Source organism: Chiroxiphia lanceolata, chromosome 7 (genome assembly GCF_009829145.1).
Source record: "Chiroxiphia lanceolata isolate bChiLan1 chromosome 7, bChiLan1.pri, whole genome shotgun sequence".
NCBI classification, from domain to species: domain Eukaryota; kingdom Metazoa; phylum Chordata; class Aves; order Passeriformes; family Pipridae; genus Chiroxiphia; species Chiroxiphia lanceolata.
In genome coordinates this window covers 12,725,780-12,746,800 of record NC_045643.1, presented here as the reverse complement: position 1 = coordinate 12,746,800, position 21,021 = coordinate 12,725,780, and the positions used below count along the sequence as shown (strand labels likewise).

The 21,021-nt window shown below is 39.6% G+C and overlaps 1 protein-coding gene across 2 annotated transcripts in view; it reads left to right on the top strand.

The window, feature by feature from the left end:
• Positions 1–20,237, top strand: part of CREB1 (cAMP responsive element binding protein 1) — a 38,436-nt gene extending 18,199 nt beyond the window's left edge. For both annotated transcript variants that reach the window (XM_032693404.1, XM_032693405.1), the window contains 6 exons: positions 2,635–2,781; positions 4,688–4,788; positions 7,558–7,700; positions 9,067–9,249; positions 10,614–10,764; positions 13,691–20,237. In XM_032693404.1, the coding sequence (XP_032549295.1) occupies positions 2,635–2,781; positions 4,688–4,788; positions 7,558–7,700; positions 9,067–9,249; positions 10,614–10,764; positions 13,691–13,835 (870 nt within the window). In that variant the 3' untranslated portion in view covers positions 13,836–20,237. The remainder of the gene's footprint in view (positions 1–2,634; positions 2,782–4,687; positions 4,789–7,557; positions 7,701–9,066; positions 9,250–10,613; positions 10,765–13,690) is intronic.
• Positions 20,238–21,021: the final 784 nt, after the last annotated feature.

The following is a 21,021-nucleotide window of genomic DNA, read 5'->3' as shown; positions in this document are numbered from 1 at the left end:
AAATGAGTGCAAAATCTATTTGGCTCTTTTCTGTAACCGTTTAATTTTAAAACTATTTATAGTCTGCAGAGAACAAACAGGTATTTTAGATCTCATAGTTTGCAGAACTGGGTGTCTTTTAAGTGTCATAAATGTTAAATCACTTATCGTTTTATAAATTATTAGTGTCTTTTTAAAGTTATTACACCTTTTGGTAATCCAGAGATCGTACACTTCCATTCAAATGATAGTGTAGGGATTGGAGCTGTTAAAATGCACAGGGTGATTTTGTTGGGTGAAGCTGTAGTGTGAATTTACAAGCCACCAGCTGCCCTCCACCAGCTTGCCTCTTTGGGCAGTTTTCTCACTGTCTAACTTAGGCACAGGATGTAGGTGGTGTGAATAACACTTCAGTGTGAACTGAGTGGAAGTAGTTTATTTCTCTTGCAAAACCAGTAAACTGCTTCTCACTTGATATGCTTTGAGTCCAGAGAAGTAAGAATGTTTTAAATTTGTATGCTAACATACTAACCTCCAGGGAGCTGAACTTACAAGTATGTACTGGCTTGAATGCACTTTACTTGGAAAAAATTACCCCAGTACTTGAATGAGAATTTTTTCCAAGTAAGAAAAAGCTATACAAGTATGGTTAAAATCCATGTGAACCACTATGTTGTCATTCACTGTACTATTTGCACCTCAGTGTCTCCCCAGTTGTTTGTGGAGGTGATACAACAGTCTAAATGTAATTCCTTGTGTTGTTCACATCAGTGTTACATTATTATATTTTTAATATATGAAATGGAAGTGTTTGCCCTTAGGGAGCGCCCTCAGAGGCTTAGCCAAATCTAAATAACTAATTATGTCAATTTAATTCCTTCATTATCTCTTGTAAGGTCACCCCTCTTGGAAGCTTAGTTTAATTGCTGCATTTTCAGTGAGTTCAGCGTAGTTTCAGAGTCAAAAGGAAACTCGTCCCAGTTCCACAAGGTATGAGTCAGAGACATCTGCGGAAGTTACACTCTGCTGTGGGCTTAATCCAACCGCATTGGCCTCCCGTTGATCAGCTTTGCCAAGGACTGTTTAGTCAGACAAGCATTATTAAAAAGGTTGCTTGCTAAAGGAATATAATTTGCCAGAGGAAAGTGCTCGTGTTAATCCCAGCCCTGGTTTCTCTCAGATGTGAGTTAAGTACCACCATGTAATGCTGCAGCTGTTCTCCTGAAAAAGGAAGGTAAAAGCAAACGAAAATTGGTGGATTAGGGAGACATCTGTGGAGGAGAGAGGTCTACATGTAATTCCCTTTAATTTTGTTGTTAAACAAGATTTCATTGTAAGTGGTGAATGTTTATGGAAATTCAGATATCAGCTGTTGCAGCTTTTTGAGAACCATGTATTCACAGGGACAGCAGAGGATTTCCTTCTGCATTCAGTACATAGCAGCTATCCCTTTGAGATTAGGTAGGACAGCAGTGCAGCTCCTTCTCGCGCTGGAGCTACAGGGATTGAATATTTTTAAAACGCTGTTGAACCCTGGAGGATTGTTAAATTTTCCAAACTTGGGTGTCTAGAAGGCGGCTGGCAAGTCAGTGACCCGTGACGTGGCTGGGGCCTGCCAGAGCAGCTCCCACTTGCCTGCAGTCCTTCCCTGAGGGCTGCGATGTGTGAGGGTACGGCAGCCCTGGCACCCTCCTGTCCTTCAGGAGCCCCCAGCCCTGAACACGTGCATCATGGCACCAGACAGTTGCTCAGTACTGCATGTGCTGAGCAGTGGGCAGTGGTCCAGCCATGCAGCAGCCTTGGTGCATGGCACTCCAGCTGCCCATGATGGTACTTGTGACCTGCCAGAGTGAGACATGAACAGCTTTGTGTGGGTACCGCTGTGCTCGGAGTCCGAGCCCCTGCGCAGGACATGCTCACCTACCATGCTGAAGTCATTGGTGTATCCCTGTTGGCAGAGCTGCTATGGCTGCGGGTCTGTGCTGGAGAAACACAGTTGTGTTCAAGAACTGAGAGTTTAAAACATGGGCAATTCTTCATCAAACTCTTAAGACTAGAATTTGTATTGATCTGTTGCGCTGAATCACAATAACTGCCTACAAAATACTTCTTTCCACTGCAAACTCACGGGCTTTCTGTCTGAACACATGGTCGCTTTTCTTCATTTAAATGGACTTTACCAGCTAATCAATGCAGTTTAGTCTGTTGGAAGTCTGAAACGTACGATTCCCTAAAAATTTTAACTTCTGACATCTGGCAGACACTTCTCATTTTCTTGAGGGAGAACTTAAAATACCTCCACTCCCATATGTTTCTGCCTTTGACTCAGCAGTGTCTGTAGGAGTACACCCAAGTCCTAGCAGAATCCAGCTGAAGTAAATGGAAGATAATAATGTGTTTGTTTCAGGTTACCTGAAGATAGAAGCAGTCAGTGATTTTACAAATGATGTTTTAAGCCTGCAGAAATTCTGCATTAGATTAATTTGTAAAGTAGGTCAGGTGTTGGGCTTAGGCAGTTCAGGGGGTTTTATATTATGCTGAAACATTTGGGTCATCTAACTGGGGTCTAGAAGAGACAGTTTTTCACCAGAACATGTACTGAAATAAAGAGATTTTGCAATAACCTAATTTATGCTCAATGTCTCCTCTTTGCAGGTATCTATGCCAGCAGCTCACGCAACGTCTTCTGCGCCCACAGTGACCTTAGTTCAGCTGCCCAATGGGCAGACGGTTCAAGTGCATGGAGTAATTCAGGCTGCCCAGCCATCAGTTATTCAGTCTCCACAGGTCCAGACAGTTCAGGTACTGACTGAAGAAATTCCTAGTACGTGAATAGGGCCTTTGGAATAGTCCTGTCATTGCTCTGGTTTCTAATGTGTTTGTGTCCTGGATTGTGTTTTTGCTTATATAAAATTTAAGAGCATGTTGAAGGCGAAATCTGTACAGTTTTTGCTGCTCTGTGACTTTTTTCCTGTTCTGGTTTAAGCACTTTTCACTGTCAAACATTGCTGAGTTTCATTTATCTCTAGAATTTGTTTGGTGAGTTTAACAGCTTCATGGTTTTTCTTACAGTATTACTCTACTTTTTCTCTCTATTGTATTTTCATACAGCTTTATTGAGTAAAAGTTCATACTACTCTGAAGTGAACAACAGCATGGCATTTTTTTTTTTTTCATAATATAATCTTTAATCATTAATGAGGCTGGTATTCTGGGATGAGAGTCTTTGCTACACAGAAAATATTTGCATTGGTCTACAAAACAGATGTCTGTATGTTCATGGTGCTTAAAATACACCTATCAGTCCTTACATAGAAATGGTTTTAAAATGTGCCTGTTAAGCGTTTTGTGCTTTGTAAAGTCTTTTCCCTCTGGAAAGCAAGGCAGGTGATGCAATATGATGAAGTAACTTGAAGACATAAGAGACAAGTAGTCTGAAATCTTTAAAATCTCTAACTTTCTTTTTAACCACTTGAAGCTCAGTGTTACTGAATGCAGAAATTGTTTGGCATATAGCAGGTACACAGGGCAAGTGTTCATTTGCTATTAGTACACTGAGCTCAAAAAATGATTAAAGAGCAGACATTGTGACTTTTTGATACAGGTATTCAGCTGGGTATATTTGAAAAAATAAGGCATGCATAATTTAAAGCTAGGCCATTCTGATAATAATCTTTGTTTTTCCTTATCACCTTCAGTGCTGAGTTTGTGGCAGGCTCTACCCTCCTCAGCCATTGCAGTCAAAAGTTTAGAGTTCTAACCTATCAGAGGTGAGCAGTTTTTAGATAAGTGCAAATGTTACTAGCCCAGAGGTGGAAGATAAGAGACTGACAATGAAACAATGCTGGGAACTCACCTGGTTCAATGCAAATCTATCATGTTTTGATACTCAGAGCCCAGTAGTTCACAGTCAGCCTTGGACCTGTTCAGGCCTTCTATCTGATAACTGAGATGTGGGTGCCAGCAAGATTTTTGAGCCTCTAGGAATCTTCTCTACAGTGCATAAAATGTCAGGCTGCAAGCTCTGTTTCTCACACAGGCATCACTAGCTTTGTCACATGACTGTGGTCTTTTAGAAAACAGTATCTGTTTTTAGGTATTGGAGGTGGTTTTATACTTCTGGCACACTTTGAACTTAAAATTATTTAAATATGATTGATATAAACATTTTAGCTTTCTTGCATTAACATTTCTCCTTTTTCTTAGCACAGATGTTTAGAATTGCAGCACTACATTATTTTTTAGCATCAAGTATGACATTTTCCTGACAATTTCCCCCCCAAAAGGCAGTCTTTCTCTAAGATATATACCCCATTATTTATAATTTATGTTTCTCAACTTCAGTATTTGTTTCCAAACATTTCTGCTCTCTTAATTTGATTTTGGTTATTATCTTCCTAAATTTCTTTACTTACAATGGATGGAAACAAAGAATCATGGAAGGCAAAAAATGTATGGTATTACTTTTTCTATTTTCTTATTGGAGTATTTAAATTATAAAGGACATTCTCATGGGTAGATGACTGACTGACTGTGGTCATCCTTTACTGGATCTGTTACTAAGCCGTGTGTTCTTTATGTTCATTGCCTAGATAGAAGCACTGTAGGATTACTTGCATTGTAGTGTTTTTCACAGGATGTCGACATTTCCTTGATATAAAGACATTGGAAGTGTCTTGTTAAATTTGATTGCTGTTCTTATTTACAGATCTCCACTATAGCAGAAAGTGAAGATTCACAGGAATCAGTAGACAGTGTCACAGACTCACAGAAACGAAGAGAAATTCTTTCCAGACGACCCTCCTACAGGTACAGAGGTTAAAGCAGAAGCGTTTTGCTTGATGGGTGTGTTCACATGGGGAGACAAATGGTGTGATTATATGAATATTTTTAGGTTGACCATGTAACTGAAATCTTCTAAATATCTCCTGCAATGTCTTGGAATTGGAGTATGGAATATGTCCATGGAATAGGATGTAAAGAGATCAGCAGATAGAAGGAGGAGGAAGAAACCTCAGGTGGCACACTTAGTTAAGGCAGAAGTGAGCTGAGAATATGCTATTGCCACATTTGGGGAACACTGAAGTATCATTGTGCTAGGTGCCTTAGAGATAGCTTTAATGAGTACTTAATACATGAAATACACCAAAGCTTTGCAAGAAGTGGCTTCTGTATAATCTCTAGTCTGCAGAAAATCAACTTATTGTTGAAGTGCTAGGAGCAGTCAAACTTAGTTCCTTTCTTCCATGAGACTTTCAATGAACATGTCATGTTCTGTGTCTCAGAGAGAATTTCTGCTTGAGCAAAATTGTTTGTGTTTAAAGTTTAAGAAGTCGGGGTATGAGTTGAATGTAGTGATAGGCATCTAGTGTCTTTAGTTATCATGGCAAATACCTCTGCAGCAAAACCAACTGAGGTGCTCCTTCACATGGTTTTAGTCATATGTTACTTTATTAATTAAGTCTTTGTACAGCTTTTTGGGCCTGTACTAAATCCCATTTTCATTATTAAAATATGCTAAATAGCATTAAGGAACAACTCTGGAGTTCAGTAGGTTTTAAATGACCTGTGGATTCTTGCTGCTTCAGAAAACTCAGATGCTTCTTTTTTCTTTCTGAGCGTAGCCTTATAAAGTACAAACTAGGCTCTAGGCCTGAGCATATCTCAACCATGATATTTTTTTAGCACTTGGAGATTATTTTCTATCTTCTCCGGCTGTCTTCAAGGCTGTTCTGCTGAAGGTAGTGAAAATAATTGCTGAAGATCCCTAACCATGATGGATCTGGGAAAATATTTTTATTTGTGAGGACCAGTGTTGCTAACTTCAAGGCTGCCATAGACTCCCTGCAGTCTATTTCTTCAAGGAGACACTTGTTTTTACTATATATGGAAGAATGGCTGTATATGGTGAGACAACAGAGCTAAGTAAACAAGCAGCAAAACTGAGAAGAGGGTACTTGTGCCTGGTGACTTCTCTTTGAAATGGACTCCTTTGCATGCACTGATACCACAGCACAGCCTTTGTCTTCCAACCAGATCCTGGTGATCAGCAAAACTTTGTGACTGTAATATTTGTATAGACAGCTCAGACTCTGGCCTGGTGTAGGTCAAGTCAGAAAGGCTGATCCAGATCACTGCTGTGATCAAGCTGCTGGCCCAGAGGCAACATAGGTGCAAATATTCTCACAGAATTGAAAGCTGTATATACCTCTTCCTCAGAAACTTCACTGTGATTTTGCTACTAAAGCACATCATGTGTTCCCCGTGTCAGTTCATAGCTGCTATATTTTTAAAGCAGCCACCTTACCATTTGTCTAAATCCATCTTTATGATGGCAAAGGTAGGTTTTAACTACCAGGTCACACTGACATGAGCTTAAAAAGTGATTTTTTATCTTTTGAGGGTTTATTCTGCATCATCCCTGTTTGCTCCATATTTTTTCCTCTGATTCACTAGATTTTCTGGTCTAACACCTAGATTGCAAACTCTTCTGGGTGGGAATTTTTTATTTGTCCAAGTGGTGCTTGGCATAGTGGAGTCTTTGTGCAGTGCTGGGGTTCTTGCATGTACTTGCCACTTTTGCAGTGGCAAAGCTCTGTTTGTCAAGCTGCTTAGCAGAGTGACTGCTCTCCCCAGATAGCTCTGTACAGATGTTCTGGCTCCCACAGCTTTAGAAGCTGTATATAAGAAATTAGTGTTGTCTTGGAACTTGAGGTCTACAGCTGTGTTTGCTTCATCCCACTGTGAGTTCTAGTGACAATCCACTGGAAAACATATGAGGAGCCCTTTACCTAAGCAGCAGTTTGGCAGTGACATAATAGAAAATGCCAGCAGTGAAGAGGGCTTGACAGTCCTCTGAGGAGGGACAGTGTCTGATCTCAATGATGCAAATTGCAGTAACTGCTATGGTCAGTATACAGTCACGTTCAGTAGGGCTTGCAGCAGTGATGTTTTAGCAGTTTTGGCTTTGGATGATGAACTCATGGAAGTAATTAAACAGCATTTTTCTTTTCTTTACCCATGCTAATCTCAGAACTTTCTCAGGCAGGACACCTGTGAACATAACTGCATAACTGTGTGACTGGGTATTGTCTCCCAGGCAGGTGTTATTATGAACTGGTTGCTCACTATAAGCATTTTGCTACCTTCCTTTGTACTCAACTCTCTGGCTGAGGCATTTACTGTCTCTAAAATGGAGCAGTTCCCCTAATGTAAGTGAGGAGACAGGATTTTATGTATTTTTGCTTTCTTTAGATCTTTATGTAGCTAAAATCAGGAAACAAGTAAAAATGGATCAGAGAAACATATTTTTAAGAAAAAGGTAAGATTGTGATAGCTGTATCTTGGGGTTTGAGAAGCACAGCTGTTCTGTGCTGGCTCCCTTGCCCATCTGTGTTTGGCACTTTGAAAAATCCTCTCCAATAAGAATTTGAAGGCAGTGTGTGTTTTTCATTGTGCACCCATGTTTTCCTTGCTGGCTTACTGCACTTTACAGTTTTCTCCAGCATTGTATATCAATTAGAATATTTTTTTCTCCCGATTTTTATTAAAATCTCTACAACACACTGTCTTTGCCAGAAAAATTTTGAATGACTTGTCCTCAGACGCCCCAGGAGTGCCAAGGATTGAAGAAGAAAAGTCTGAAGAGGAAACAGCAGCACCTGCCATCGCCACTGTTACGGTGCCAACTCCCATTTACCAAACCAGCAGTGGGCAGTACAGTATGTAGTCTGAATTTCTCAGTGGTGCTAGTAAGTGGGGATGAGAAGATGAAGAACTATTATTTCTATAACTGTTTGGACTAGGAAAAAGCAGGAGGTGAAAAAAAGATGACTTGACTTTGACTGATAACCATGCCTTTTAAACACATTCCTATTGTAAGTATTTGAAAGGTTCAGTTAACATTCTGGGACTGTTTGCCACTTCGTGCAGCTAATGCATCCTGAAGCAAAATAGGAACTAACCATAATGCTATTATAAACTTCTTCACTTCGGGAACTAGATGAGCTTATTCAGAAATTTCTTTTTTTTTCTTTGCAGATTATTAATACTTGTTCACAAAACTATAACCTCATTAATAGAAATGGCATTACAGTCTGTAATTACATTTTTAGAAAGTCCTGAAAAAATAAGAACTTCAACAACTTTATTTGAAATATGTAATGAACGTACATTCTATGTTTTCTTTATTCAGTGGATTTAATAAAGATAGTACCTTTACCTAAAGGGTTGAGGATACATCAGTAAAGACAGAAGTCATGTGCTGTCTCACACAAACACCTACAGTATTAAATAGACAACAAGGAGGAAGAACTACTTGTTTCTATCTTTCTCTTAAAATATCTTTAAATTTTTCTATCTCTCTTTACTGCTTCACCACTTTGCCTAGTACCCTGCTTTATTTTATTGAAATTGATTTGGTTAATTCTAGATCCTGTAACTGTAATAGTTACAGTTAATTGTGCAGACACTGGAGATTTTGGTGTGTGTGTGTATATAGGAATACAGTGAAATTCTTTGGAATCACAAATGAGTGGTGATGTCCCAGTATACCTGCATATAACAGGATTGGGGAAAAGAAAAGAAAAAAAACCAGCAAAGTAAGACTGCTTGAAGGAAACTGGACCTTTAGGAATGAAAAAACTGATAAGGAGGGCCTGAGGAGCTTGTAGAGAAGGGGGGATGCAATCAGAAGAAAAAAAAATGACAAAGCAAGAAGAAAGTGAAACACGAGATGGGTAGCAATATCAGCAGGGGAGACAGAAGGGCATAAAGCATGGAAGAGGAGAGGAATTTCAGATGAGAATAAAAAAGTAAGAAATGAGAAAAAGACCTAAACCAACCAAGAAGAAAATCTTAACTAACAAATTAAAAAGTATTCCCTGGGGGAGGGTTGTAGGCTCACAAAAAATTGGAAACTTACTTTCAAAGCGTGATTTTTTTAATTAAAGCCATGTGTGTGATTTCAGGGTGTATAAGTGTTCAAGGGGTTTAACTCAGATCAGTATTCTTCCATATCTAGGTTTAATACTGTAAGTTAATGAGTAAATTAGTGTCTTAAATGCTGTGTTGATTTTTTGTCTGCAGTTGCTATTACCCAAGGAGGAGCAATACAGTTGTCTAACAATGGCACAGATGGAGTACAAGGTCTCCAGACATTGACAATGACCAATGCAGCTGCAACCCAACCTGGCACCACCATTTTACAATATGCACAGACCACAGACGGACAACAGATACTTGTACCCAGCAACCAGGTTGTTGTACAAGGTGAGAAACTTCACAGCCAGTCATTCTGTATAACATTTTCTCCATGCTGATACAAGTTGCCAACTTAACTCCTTCAAATGTGTCAGGAAGCAGATTTAACAGCTTTGACACGATAAGTCTCCAAAATTATTAAAGGAAATTCTGGACAAAGCTCTTTGTCACATTTTCTTGGAGCCTTTCCCTTTATATTGATAAAATTGTAGATATTTTGTGTTTACTTTTTCTAACAATATATTTATTTTGGGGGTTCCATGCTGTATTTCCTGTATTTTTTTATGTTCTGCAAAAACTGATACAGCTCTGAGTTCTCCCATGTCTGCAACAACAGGAAATTTAAAGTAAAGCATTAAAGATAGGAAAGAAGGTTGTTTGATTCTAAACTTAAATTTATTAGTAATTTTTTCCCCTTTTCAATTACAAGTCATACTTTCTTCCTATTGGGACTTTTGTAACTAGTCACCAAGTAGTTAATCAGTGAGTCTTGGAATCATATAACAATTCAGAAAAGTGCCTTGAGTGATCATTTGGTCTAGCCCTTCATTTGTCAGGGCTACTTTAACTTAGATTAAGTTGTGGGGTTTTACTGTGTTAAAATATATGGTTTGGTTTATTAAAAACAGGAGAGTTATTAAAATTTTTTAATTGAAAATAACAGAGAAAGTGTACCCCTGCTTTTATGATTGTAAAGCAGTTGATTTGAAAGTTATCCAGTGAAGAGTTTTCCAGGCATCAGTGAAAACAGCAGAGAGAAATACTATTGTTGCATTGATCTTCTGGGTTTTTGTGTTTTTAAGGACATGCGATTTCTTTAGGTGTTATCGTGGGTTTTTATGAGCTCAGGCAAAATTAACACATTCCTAGATTACAATAAAGAAAAAAAAGAGAAGCCCAAGACCTTATTCATTCTAGAGAAGTAGTGAAATTGAGTGCATTCAACTCTGTTGGGAGTAAATGCTACATTCCCCACCCATTTTTCTGTGCCAAATACTTACACATGCAGTTTCTCCTTTTGCAGATAGACATTTATAGCATAGCTAGAAATAGTGTTTACACCATTCTTCACTGGAACTGCCCGAAAACCAGAGAAGTAAAAAGAAATACACTAAGGGAGAAAGAAGCACAGCTATATACAGCCAGACAAAGCAAGTTATCAAGCACAAGTGAGGACTTCTTCAGCAGGAATGCCCAAAACCTTGCCTTTGTTAATAAGCTAAGACTGAGGCAGCAGTGATCACCCAGATGGTGGCCACCCCTCCTGTGCTGTGGCCCAGAGCGCTCAGTTGGATTGATGACGAGGTGCTGTTCGCACCACATGTGACAGTGCTGTCACCAAACTGACATCACGTTTCCCTGTGTCCCTTCAGCTGCCTCAGGAGACGTGCAGACCTACCAGATCCGCACCGCCCCCACCAGCACCATTGCACCCGGCGTGGTCATGGCGTCCTCCCCAGCGCTCCCGACGCAGCCGGCAGAGGAGGCCGCACGGAAGAGAGAAGTGCGCCTAATGAAGAACAGGCATGTACATTTAGATCACTTCCTTTTTTCCAGTCAGCTCTGCACAGAACTAGTGTCGAGCTCTAAGAGTCCCGATCTTTCTTAGTCGAATCATTTCTGAAGAATTTGCATTTATTTTAAGATGCAAAGCAAAGAGACACACATCAGCTAATGCTGTGTGTTGTGACTATGAAACCTTGACTAAAGGTGTCAGACTCATTCTGTGAGGTGTGTGAACTTTTTGTTGCGAAGGGAAAAAAGTAATTAGTGAGAGACCTGTACAACTGCAGATATGTTCTTACAAACACCAAGGTGAGTTGATTTTTTTTTAGTTAATACGTTAATGTAGTTTCCTCTCCTGGATTCTTTCCCTTAGCCTTCTGCATGCATTGTCCTTGTTGCCGGCCCACCTGTGCTCTTTGTGTTTTCTTGATGGTCTCACTTGTTCTCTTTAGCTCTTGCCCTTTAGGTTTTCTCCTCTAAGGCCAGAAAGGCTCAAGAAAAGGCTAAACGAGCAGCTACTCGCTTCTCCTTTTGACTGAAGTCTTGTGGAGCCAGTAGTGCAGCAGAGGAGCTGAGAGACAGAGACTTGCTTCTGTAGGATTTAATGTGTTAGGAGGAACAGCTAAGCTTATAGAGCTGAGAGTTGGTGGAAATAGCAAAGGAAGGGAGCAGTAGAGAGAAGTTGGGCATGATGCTCCTTAGGCCTGCTGTTATGGGACAGGGAAGGGATGGGCCTGAGCTTGAACAGTTCACAGCAAGCTTGAACTCTTATCCACAGAGCACAGATTTGAGCCTGTATGTCACACTGTGACACTGGGAATTGAGTGCTTCCCTCCCTTCTGAGGAGGGGAAGCCCCATTCAAGCCTTGTAAACTTCATCTGTCAGACTGAAAAAGCCCTATGGTGTTGTACAGGTTCGTTTATCTTCTGTAGATTGCTGTCCTGTGAACACAATAGAAACTTGCATGAGCAGTCCCAGTGCTTATATGCGGGGCTTTAATGAAGTAAATAATGCTGAACAGCAGAGTTCACTTTTTTAAAAGGTTTTTGTACAGATACTGATACCAGTGAATAGTAGATATCACCCTTTCAGGCTCTGCATTTGAGAAAAATTTAATTAGAATCACAGAATATCCTCATTTAGTCAGCAGTCTTATTCCATTAAAAGAAAGCTTTTGTGTTGGTGAAAGCCAAGAAAAACAATGGGGAATTACCCCACTTGAGTTAAATTGACAGCTTTTGCAACAGTATCACGTTGCATGTGGTGCTTTTAGCCTGCCTGCGTAATAGATCCTTGCAAATCTAGGCTCCATAGCAAAGCAGGGAAAAGAGATAGAGAGGCAGATGGTGAGGTGGCACTTATTGAAGGATTATAGTGTAAATATTCATAGATATTATTGTGCAAATTTTCTGTATAAATTTTACATTTTTAAAGCTCTCTTGTAATTCATTATAACTCTGGCTGTTCATAATGAACCACACAGCCTTGAGGTGGCTTAATACACAGACTAAGCTGGCACAAAAATCACAAAAAGAAAGAAAATGTTGTCACCCAAGGAGGCATGTTAATAGTTTGCAGTGTAAGGCAATTCCTGATACAGTAGTACTTAATCTTTTGGTAACAGCCCAACAGTACTTGAATTCTAAATATTACACATGACCCACTGAAGCATTGCAAGCATGTGAAATTGTATTTGTAGGAGTGACAAATGGATACCTGAATACTTTCAAGGCTTACAAACTGTGTTTTCTTCATCTTGTCTCATTTGTGGAGCTGAATTTCAAAAATTGCTTTAGAGGTTTCTTACCAGTTAGGTCCTGGAACACATTCTTTTTACCTACTAGTACCTAGTACTACAGCTACTGTTTATCTCATAAGGAGAAGAACTGGGTTCAGTTTTGTCCTCTCATTTCCCAGAACACTGACTGTATCAGTGTTTGCAATGAAGGGACACGCTGACTCTGATTTTGAAGCTGTTCTGCTTTGCACCTAAAGGTTCAGGGCAAACAAGTGTGTACATTTTCCTGTGTCTGCAGTGTGCTGCTTGAACAAGCAGCACTGCAGGAAGAGAGCCTTCTGTCTGGGCTTCCATCTGCCTGTGGTGTTTAGCCGTGTGCTTGCTTTGCACGTTGGTTTGCTGTTGCTGTGCAGGATAGCTCCTCCTTGGTGTTCCTGCCTTCAGGATGCTCAGCAGCGCATTAATACCTTTCAGCTGTTTTCCACTGGTGTTCTTAGTATGTTATCAAGTTACCTACAGGCAACTCGGTCTTTACAAGCAAGGCTTAAAAGTTTGACTTGAGATCTTGAGATCTGCTTTAGCACATTACCACTGCCATGTTCTTGGAACAGCCAACAAGGACTAAAGAATTATATGGTTCCTAGTGACTGGTTATTTTGTGATATTTTTATTTGAGTCTTTTATAATGCCATTGCAGTGATGCAGACATTATGATTAAAATGAAATCATTGCTCAAGAGCAAATACATGAATATTCTAAATACAGTGCTTTTTTACACCAGTTGAACATCCTGTTGGACTACAGCAAAGGGGGGAAGAGTTAAAGACTGTAAAAAGAATAATAGATGATAATAAAATCAATTAAATTATTGCAGCAGCAATTTGACTAGCCTAAAGGCTCTAATGTAGATCCTACAAGCAGAATTTTGTCATTGAGTAGGATCCTTTTCTCACAGAAACAGAATTTTATTGGTGCTGTCTCACTGGGATCTGCATGATGGAATGATATGTGAAGCTGGATTGTACGTGATTTGTGAGGAGCAATTGTTATGAGTTCAGTGTTTTTTCCTCACTTGCATTTCTGTATGCAGTACCTCCATATTCTGAAAATGGCACTACTAGGTAAAGGTTTGACCTGAAAACAGTTAAGTAGCTCATGTCTGCAAATGATTGTTCTGGATTTGAATGGCCTTTTTTGCTTTGCAGAGAGGCAGCACGTGAATGTCGCAGGAAGAAAAAGGAGTATGTGAAATGTCTAGAAAATCGAGTGGCTGTGCTTGAAAACCAAAACAAGACACTGATTGAGGAGTTGAAAGCACTTAAGGACCTTTACTGCCACAAATCAGATTAATTTTGGATTCTCATTTTCACTTGTCCAGAATGGGATAGAGACTGGTTCTGGCTATACCCAGAAAGACAAAGTAAACTTTTTATTTTCTAAACATTTCTTTTTTTCTATGCGCAAAACTGCCTGAAGCAACTACAGAATATACTTCATCTGTGCTTTGCATCAAACTGTGAATGTTCAAGTACTTGCCTCCACTTCTCCCCTTACAAGATGAATTTCATCATCAATCTCAGCGTGAAGAAGAAGAACAGGCGTCTTTCTCGTCTCCCCATCCTCTTCAAGGAGTAACAGTGGTCCCTTGGGAAGTTACTGTGGGGAGGGTCCTTTTGTAGTGATGTCAAGAATTTGTGCTGAGCTCTTTCCATTGCCTTAGAGACAGAACCACCCCAGCCTCCTGGTCCAGCACTCATGGTGCAAGTAATAAGCAATGGTTGCCAAATTGGTTTCACACACTCATTATGAACTACACAAATACACGGCTAAGCAGCATGCCAAATGAAAGGCTTCACTGGCACATACTTAGTGTGGAGATAACACCTTTTTCAAACTAGCCCAGGAGGGGGTTTGATTTGTAATCTGTTAAGCCCTCCTGGACTAGTAAAACCTTCTCCAGACCTCGGTAACAAATGCATTGAAATGAGCTTCACTGGTCGGTTGTTGCTTCTCATAGCTTATGTGTGCAAGTGTGTTCAGCATTCTGAATGCACAAAAAGCAGAAACCGACTCCATAGGATATAGGTTGGAAGATGATATTTGAATGGGAAAGGAATTCAGAATAAAAAAGATACAATAGTGATGTTCTGAAAACAGTAAGCAAGTGTAGCACATGGAAGCACTACCTATTTGTATGCAGAACAACTAAGAAGTTGAAGCCAACTCTACATAAATACTCCCTGATGACAGTATGGTCTGTGTCCCAAGTCCTCTCAAGCAATGAGGTTGTTTCTATTTCCCTAGCACTGTCTTATGTAATGGAAATTATTGTACTCGATGGAAACATCAGCCTGGTTTCCTAAATTCTTTTTCAAACTTGGAGGCTGCCTTCCATACGTAAATTAAATTGTGGTTATGACAACTACTGAGAAAACCTCAAATACTGAAGAGGACTTTAAACACAAATATTCATGCTTCACAAGGGACAATACTGATTCTTCTAACCTGGCCAGATTAGCTAAATTCTTAATTCATTCAGGGTGTTTTTTCATGTAAAGGGTCCGATTTACCGAGTAATTTATTCCTGCAACTAAAATTACTCGTGTGCCTCAGATGTTTGCAAGATCAGGGTTTTTGTGTGCACTGAGGAACTGTGATCTTTCCCAGATTTATGTTGCTAAAAAAGGTAGTTCATGTTTAAAAACAACTGTGTACTGAGCATTAGGACTTCAAAAGAATCATGCTCATAAAGAACCAAAAAAGAACGTCAAGAAGTTGTCAAAAAGAATGTGTAAAACAGAATCATGTGCAGTTGTTTACTGGGCCTTTGAAGCCAGTCTCTTGATATGTTAACTTGGGTCATTTGATGGAGTAAGTTTATTTTGCGCTTCTGGTCAAACTGTTATGTATAGAAACGTATGAATAAGGCTCTGGTCTGTACTAATGCCTTGCCTAACAGAGTATTAGTTAATATTTTTACCCATTCACTCTGTTTTTAAGTTAAATTTCACACACAAGCTTCTAAAAGGTTATACAATCAGTGTAATGTTATAAGAAAAATATTTGGAAGGCTCTGGGCAGTTGAGTCTCAAACACCTAAGCAGTATTAAAAGTTGATGATTTCTCATTTGAGAGCATTCCGTTTCAAAGAGACTTAATTTAAAAGGAGCAAGGTTAAACTTACAGCATTATTGTTAACTTCAGAGTTATCAAGAGTTTCAAATTAAATTTGTATTTCAAGAAGAGAACATAAGTATCAGAAATATGAAAGAATTCATTTTCATAGGTTTTGAGGTGTTTATAAATGGTCTATTTTTATCTGCCATAGAGAGTTGATTTTCATGTTTTTATTTAATGGGAGATAAATTTATTAGTTTAGCAATGCAAATTTAAGGAAGACCCCGAATTCTCAGCAATGCTTGTATAAAAATGATCTGATTCCTAAAGTGATCGAATAGAAATACATGCAACGGTTACATTTTCCAGAAATAGTGCTGAAGTAGAAATGTTGATAATGCAGGAGTCATTCTTCTAAAACATGAAGGTCACGGTGGCCTCATTTACAATTACGTGGAATGATTCCTCCAGCTTTAAGAAACGTGGAAAAGGCCGTACGTGTCCACATTAAGGCTGGGGTTTTTTTGTAGAACATCTGTTTGCAAAAACGTGAGGTTTCGCTGTGAACGGGAATGAGGCGAGCTGTGATCTGAGAGCTGTGTCTGGTGGGTAATGGACTCTGTCTAGTGCTTGCTGATGGTCACTGGGAGCTGAATGGACATGAGAGCCTAAAACGGTACCCAGATGGAGTTCTCCTAATACAGGGTTGGTGCAAATTTGTGCAGCAGTGAGAGGAGAACCGTGTTACCCATTCGTCTGTGTGTGTTCTGCCAGTGGCCTGTAGAGATATTAGTCTAGACCTCATTAGCAAATAATGTTTCACTAAGAAAAAGATGTTATTTTCAAGTACATAGGGATCTGCTGGAATCATTATTTTTATTTATGCTGCACTGAGGATTTAGGGATGTAAATTTATTTAAAGGAAATTTTAAGTGACAATAATAAAAAATTTATTAGACCAAGTACAGGGCTGGCTAGGCTACCCCCATACATGCTTTACTGTTTATATTGACTCAAAAAGGGAAAGAATATGACACAGGAATCCATTCCTATGTTATTTACCAAGTAGTGAGGTTGGGGTAATAAGCTTCTATAAACTAAGGCCATTTGGAAGTTTTGGAAGACGGAAATTATGCTGGCAGGGGGGAAGGGTTAGTTTTATATCTCACGATTGTGAGTTTTCAAGAACTGATAGCCTGTTTTACCTGAAGAGAGGGTTAGAAAGGGCTAGATCCATTATGTTCATAATAAACAAGAATTGGTTTGAAATATAGTTTTTGTAATGTCATTATTTTGCAAAACAACAGCACCAGTCAGGCAGTTAAGATATTGTCAAAGGTGCTCTTTTAATTTAGATATTCTTGGAAAATACATATGTATAATATATGTACATATATATATATATATACACAGTATATAATCTACAGCTCTGAGAGCTTTTAAGTCAGGAATGCTGAGTATTATAGTATATGGAGGTCAGAAAAAAATTTTTACTTTTCTGTGTGTGTCTGGGTGTGTGTGGATGATGTGTGCGCGTGTGTGAAAGCCTCCCCCACCCCAGGAGCTCTGGGCTGCGTTATTCTAGCGCTTATTACTGATCTGTTTTGTTCTGTTTCTCAGTTACCCATTATCAAGAATTTTATTTCATCTTTCATGGCTTTTGTGAGGTTTGTTTTTTTTATTGATGGAGATTTTTGAAATTATGTAAACAGTTGTTCCACAACAAGCACCACCACCCCCCCAGAATAATTCGCTTTTGTGCTTTTTCTCTTCGGCAGCTATATATCAAAGGCAAAACATTTGGAGAGGTTATTAAGGTGTTATTTTCTAAAGGAACCACTGGTAAGACTTCTGTTTTCCTCCCGAGGGTAGTGGCGATGCATTTTTATTTAAGCAGCAATTTCACCAGCATCGGTAGTTGCCGGCACCGTGGCTTGTACCCAAAAGCACAATTTTAGCCTGTCATGCTCGTCAGGACTGTACAGACACACCTGTAGGTTCTGGCTGTCCTGTAGTTGGCGTTTGCATTGTAGACCACTCTCTACTCCGGTACTTGTAAGTTGGTCAGAAAATTGGAGGGGTGTTTGGAACCATTAAGAGGCTCAGGAAAAAAAAAAAAAAAAGATTTACTAAGGAAAAACAGCCCTGATAATTTCTGACCTAAACTTGTACCACAGGTTTGTTTTTTTTAAATCTGGGCTTCCAGTAAACTGCAGCTGCAAGTAGTCATCTGTTAGCTAAAACTGGCCCCTGGTTTTTTATTTTGTTCGGGTTTTTTTTAATTTACAACAGATAGACAGTGCTTTTTGTGGGTTAAAAGACAAGTCTCCCCATCAAAGCAAGTTCAGTATCAGTGGTTGCAAGTCTGTGACAATTCGTAGAGGATTTCATTGGTTTTCTTAGATCTTGTTTTTATTATTTTTTCTTCACCTGAAGCTGGTTAGTGATGTAACATTTGCCAATGATCCAACCAAAAGGTCATGTATTTATTTTTGTTACACTATGTTCTTTGTAAATGTTTAATTAAAATGTGCACTTTTTAAAAACGAAACAAACCACAGAGAACAACAGAAAAAAATTGAGATCAATTGGGTTTGCTTGAGAAGCTTCCTGGCATAATTGGGCTGCCTGCACACAATTCACTCCCCTCCCCACAGCAGTTGACTCCTTGGCTAATTTAACTTGCGGATCAGCACCTGGTGCCCAGCAGGCATTGCTTCAGAATGGCAGCAGACCCGAAGGGGCAGCACTGAAGGCTGGAAAGAATCAAGTGTGTGGTGTCTCAGAGCAGTATGCACAGGATGGATGTGGAATTCTTTTTAGAGTAGAACTAGTTCAGTGATCCCATGTGGGAAAGGGAGGTTAATTTGGAAGAAAAGCTAAACTGTTTTTCAGCAACTTTATTCCCCTTTTCTTAATTTGAGATTTGTCTGCAGATTTCACAAGCTGCATTCCAAGAAAATAAATTGAAAGGCTTTCCAGTTCTCTGACACCAGGAAGTAAAGGTACATTGACAGTGTCACTCTGCTTTAAAAGAAAAGCAAAGCACACGCACCTTTCTTTTGCAGGAATGATGATAATTTAGCTGTAACCCTGAAATCTGTCACTGTGAACAGGCTTTAAAAAGCATACAGTACATTGATGGTTCTCTGTAGTCTGCCTGGAAACTCTTTTTCCTGAGCTGTGTAATTTGCTAGCTGTAAAAGACAATGATTTTGCAAAAGCCTGAATGTATCATGAAGCTCAGTTGGTCCGGAAGGAGCCAGACTAATGAAGAGAGGGTGCTGAAATCTACCTGCTGTGTGCTTGTGACAGATTCAGGTCTGTGGATGGATACGGCTTAAGTCTGTACATCTCTGGGGAAAAGGGACCAGATCCATTTGGTCAAGAGGGCTTGCATTTCAAGTGTTTTGCCTTGGAATGTGTTGTTTAAATATATTTAAGCTGTGGCCTGCAAAGAGGTGTGCTTGGACTACTTTGCATGGCACATATTGAAGATAGTGACCTGTTTGCTCTCTGGCACTGCAGGTGCAGGTTTGTGATTTGCTGTGTGGTGAGTTCAGGGTTTGCTTTCCCCAGGGAAGGGCAGGAGCTGTCCTGGCATCTGTGTGCTGGCAGGGCAGGGGACAGGGACAGGCTGTAATGACCCACGGTTGGTGCACTCCATAAGCTGAGCATTTACCGTGCTCATGACTTGGAAGCAGTTGTTTCACTCAACCTCGGCTGTGTATTTCTCTAAATTAGGGGATAACTGAGTGAGAGCACGGGGAAGGAAGGTCTTGAGACAGTTGTCTGAAAATCGCTGCTCTTAAGAACTAAGGATGTTCAGATGCTCTCCACAAGTTGTGTTTTAGCCAGGTGCCACTCCATTTTTTTTGTGTGTGTGTAATTACATTTATTTATATTAAAACATTAATTTTAAAAAGTTCCAGAACTTCAAGTTTGAATGAGATTTGAAACTGTGCTGCTTCTATGGACTTCTTGGGATGGGGAACAGGGCAGGAAGAGGTGCTTGTTGGCAGCCAACCCCTCCATAGACTTGTTCTCAGATCGGTTTTTCACTTCAAAAATGAGTTTTTTCTACTCTGGATTTATAATTTGAAATCGTTTTGGAACAGTGTTTTTCAGGGAAGCTTCCAGAGCGAGGGTTATTATTCTCCCTTTGTAATGTAAGCTGGAAAGAGTAAGTTCACCTCATCTGCATTTCTGATTCTTTACCCAGACCATGTCAGCACAGAACAGGGTATTTGAGCTTGACTCCCACATACTTGTGGAAGTTAAAAGACTAAATGAAAATCCATTATTGGGGGAAGACAAATTCTTTTTTACATCTCCCCAGAAACATCCCTGTTGTGTTCTGTTTTTGGTTTTTTTTACTTATTTTTTTGTGCTTTATCTGTGTTTAAAAAAAATTGTACTGGGTTATAATGCATTTTATTAACACTATGTACATATTAGCTGCTTTGTGTTTCAGAATGGTAGTAATTGCTTTGTATATTAAAGTGATTCTTGTGAATTTGTGAATTGTCATAAAGAAGTGCTTTTTCTTACTGTAACCTTTGTGGTATAAACTGTCATAACTCCCTTTTTACACAAACATTTATGTGCAGTCACATAAACATGCTTTAAAAAAACTCTACAAAGTCTCTTTTTTGAGCAGGGTGTTCTATTTACACTAACTTAGTGGCAAGTGGTAGCTAGATAGGGATGTGGTGTCCTTTCATGATCTGTGGCCTGTTCTAAGTATTCGTGAGGTATTCTCCCCAGGGAGAAGGCTTTTTTAATCTTGACTGAATTAGATGAGTGAGAGGTTAAGTCCTAAAAAACAAAGTTTCTCTTCCACTTCTGATATTTTTAAACCTGCTTTTAGGCATCCATGCTGGTGGCAGTTAGTTCTGTTGTTTAGTAAAGTCCGAAAGACGTACGCCTTTCACAGTTAAAATATGCTGCATTTCTCACTTTTAAGCGTTCCTGTAAACCATGCACTACTGATGTTAAGAACAGAACAGAAACAGAAGGCAGCAAAGATTGCAAGGATCGCAGCCCACTTATGTAATCTGCAAGGCTGGATCCAAACACTGGGATGAAAGCCAGGAGAACAAATTCAGCACTGAGGTAAACACACCTCCAGTGAAATCAAGGGGAAAGCGGTAAGGTCGGCTCATTACAGCTGGGATTTTGTGGTTTTCACAACTGAGCGTTTTCATAATGCCATTCACGTACTTGCTCAGAAATCTACACCTCAGTAATGAGGGAGAATCCCATACAGGGGTTAGTCCATGAGATAAAAATGCAGATTAGCTTGAATTTTGCACTGAAAACTGGGTAACACAGATCCCTGTGCAGTCAGTAGGTCAGCTGCTAAACCTGAGCCTTCTGACACTGCTGCACCTCAGAGTTCTTGGTCAGTAAGATACAG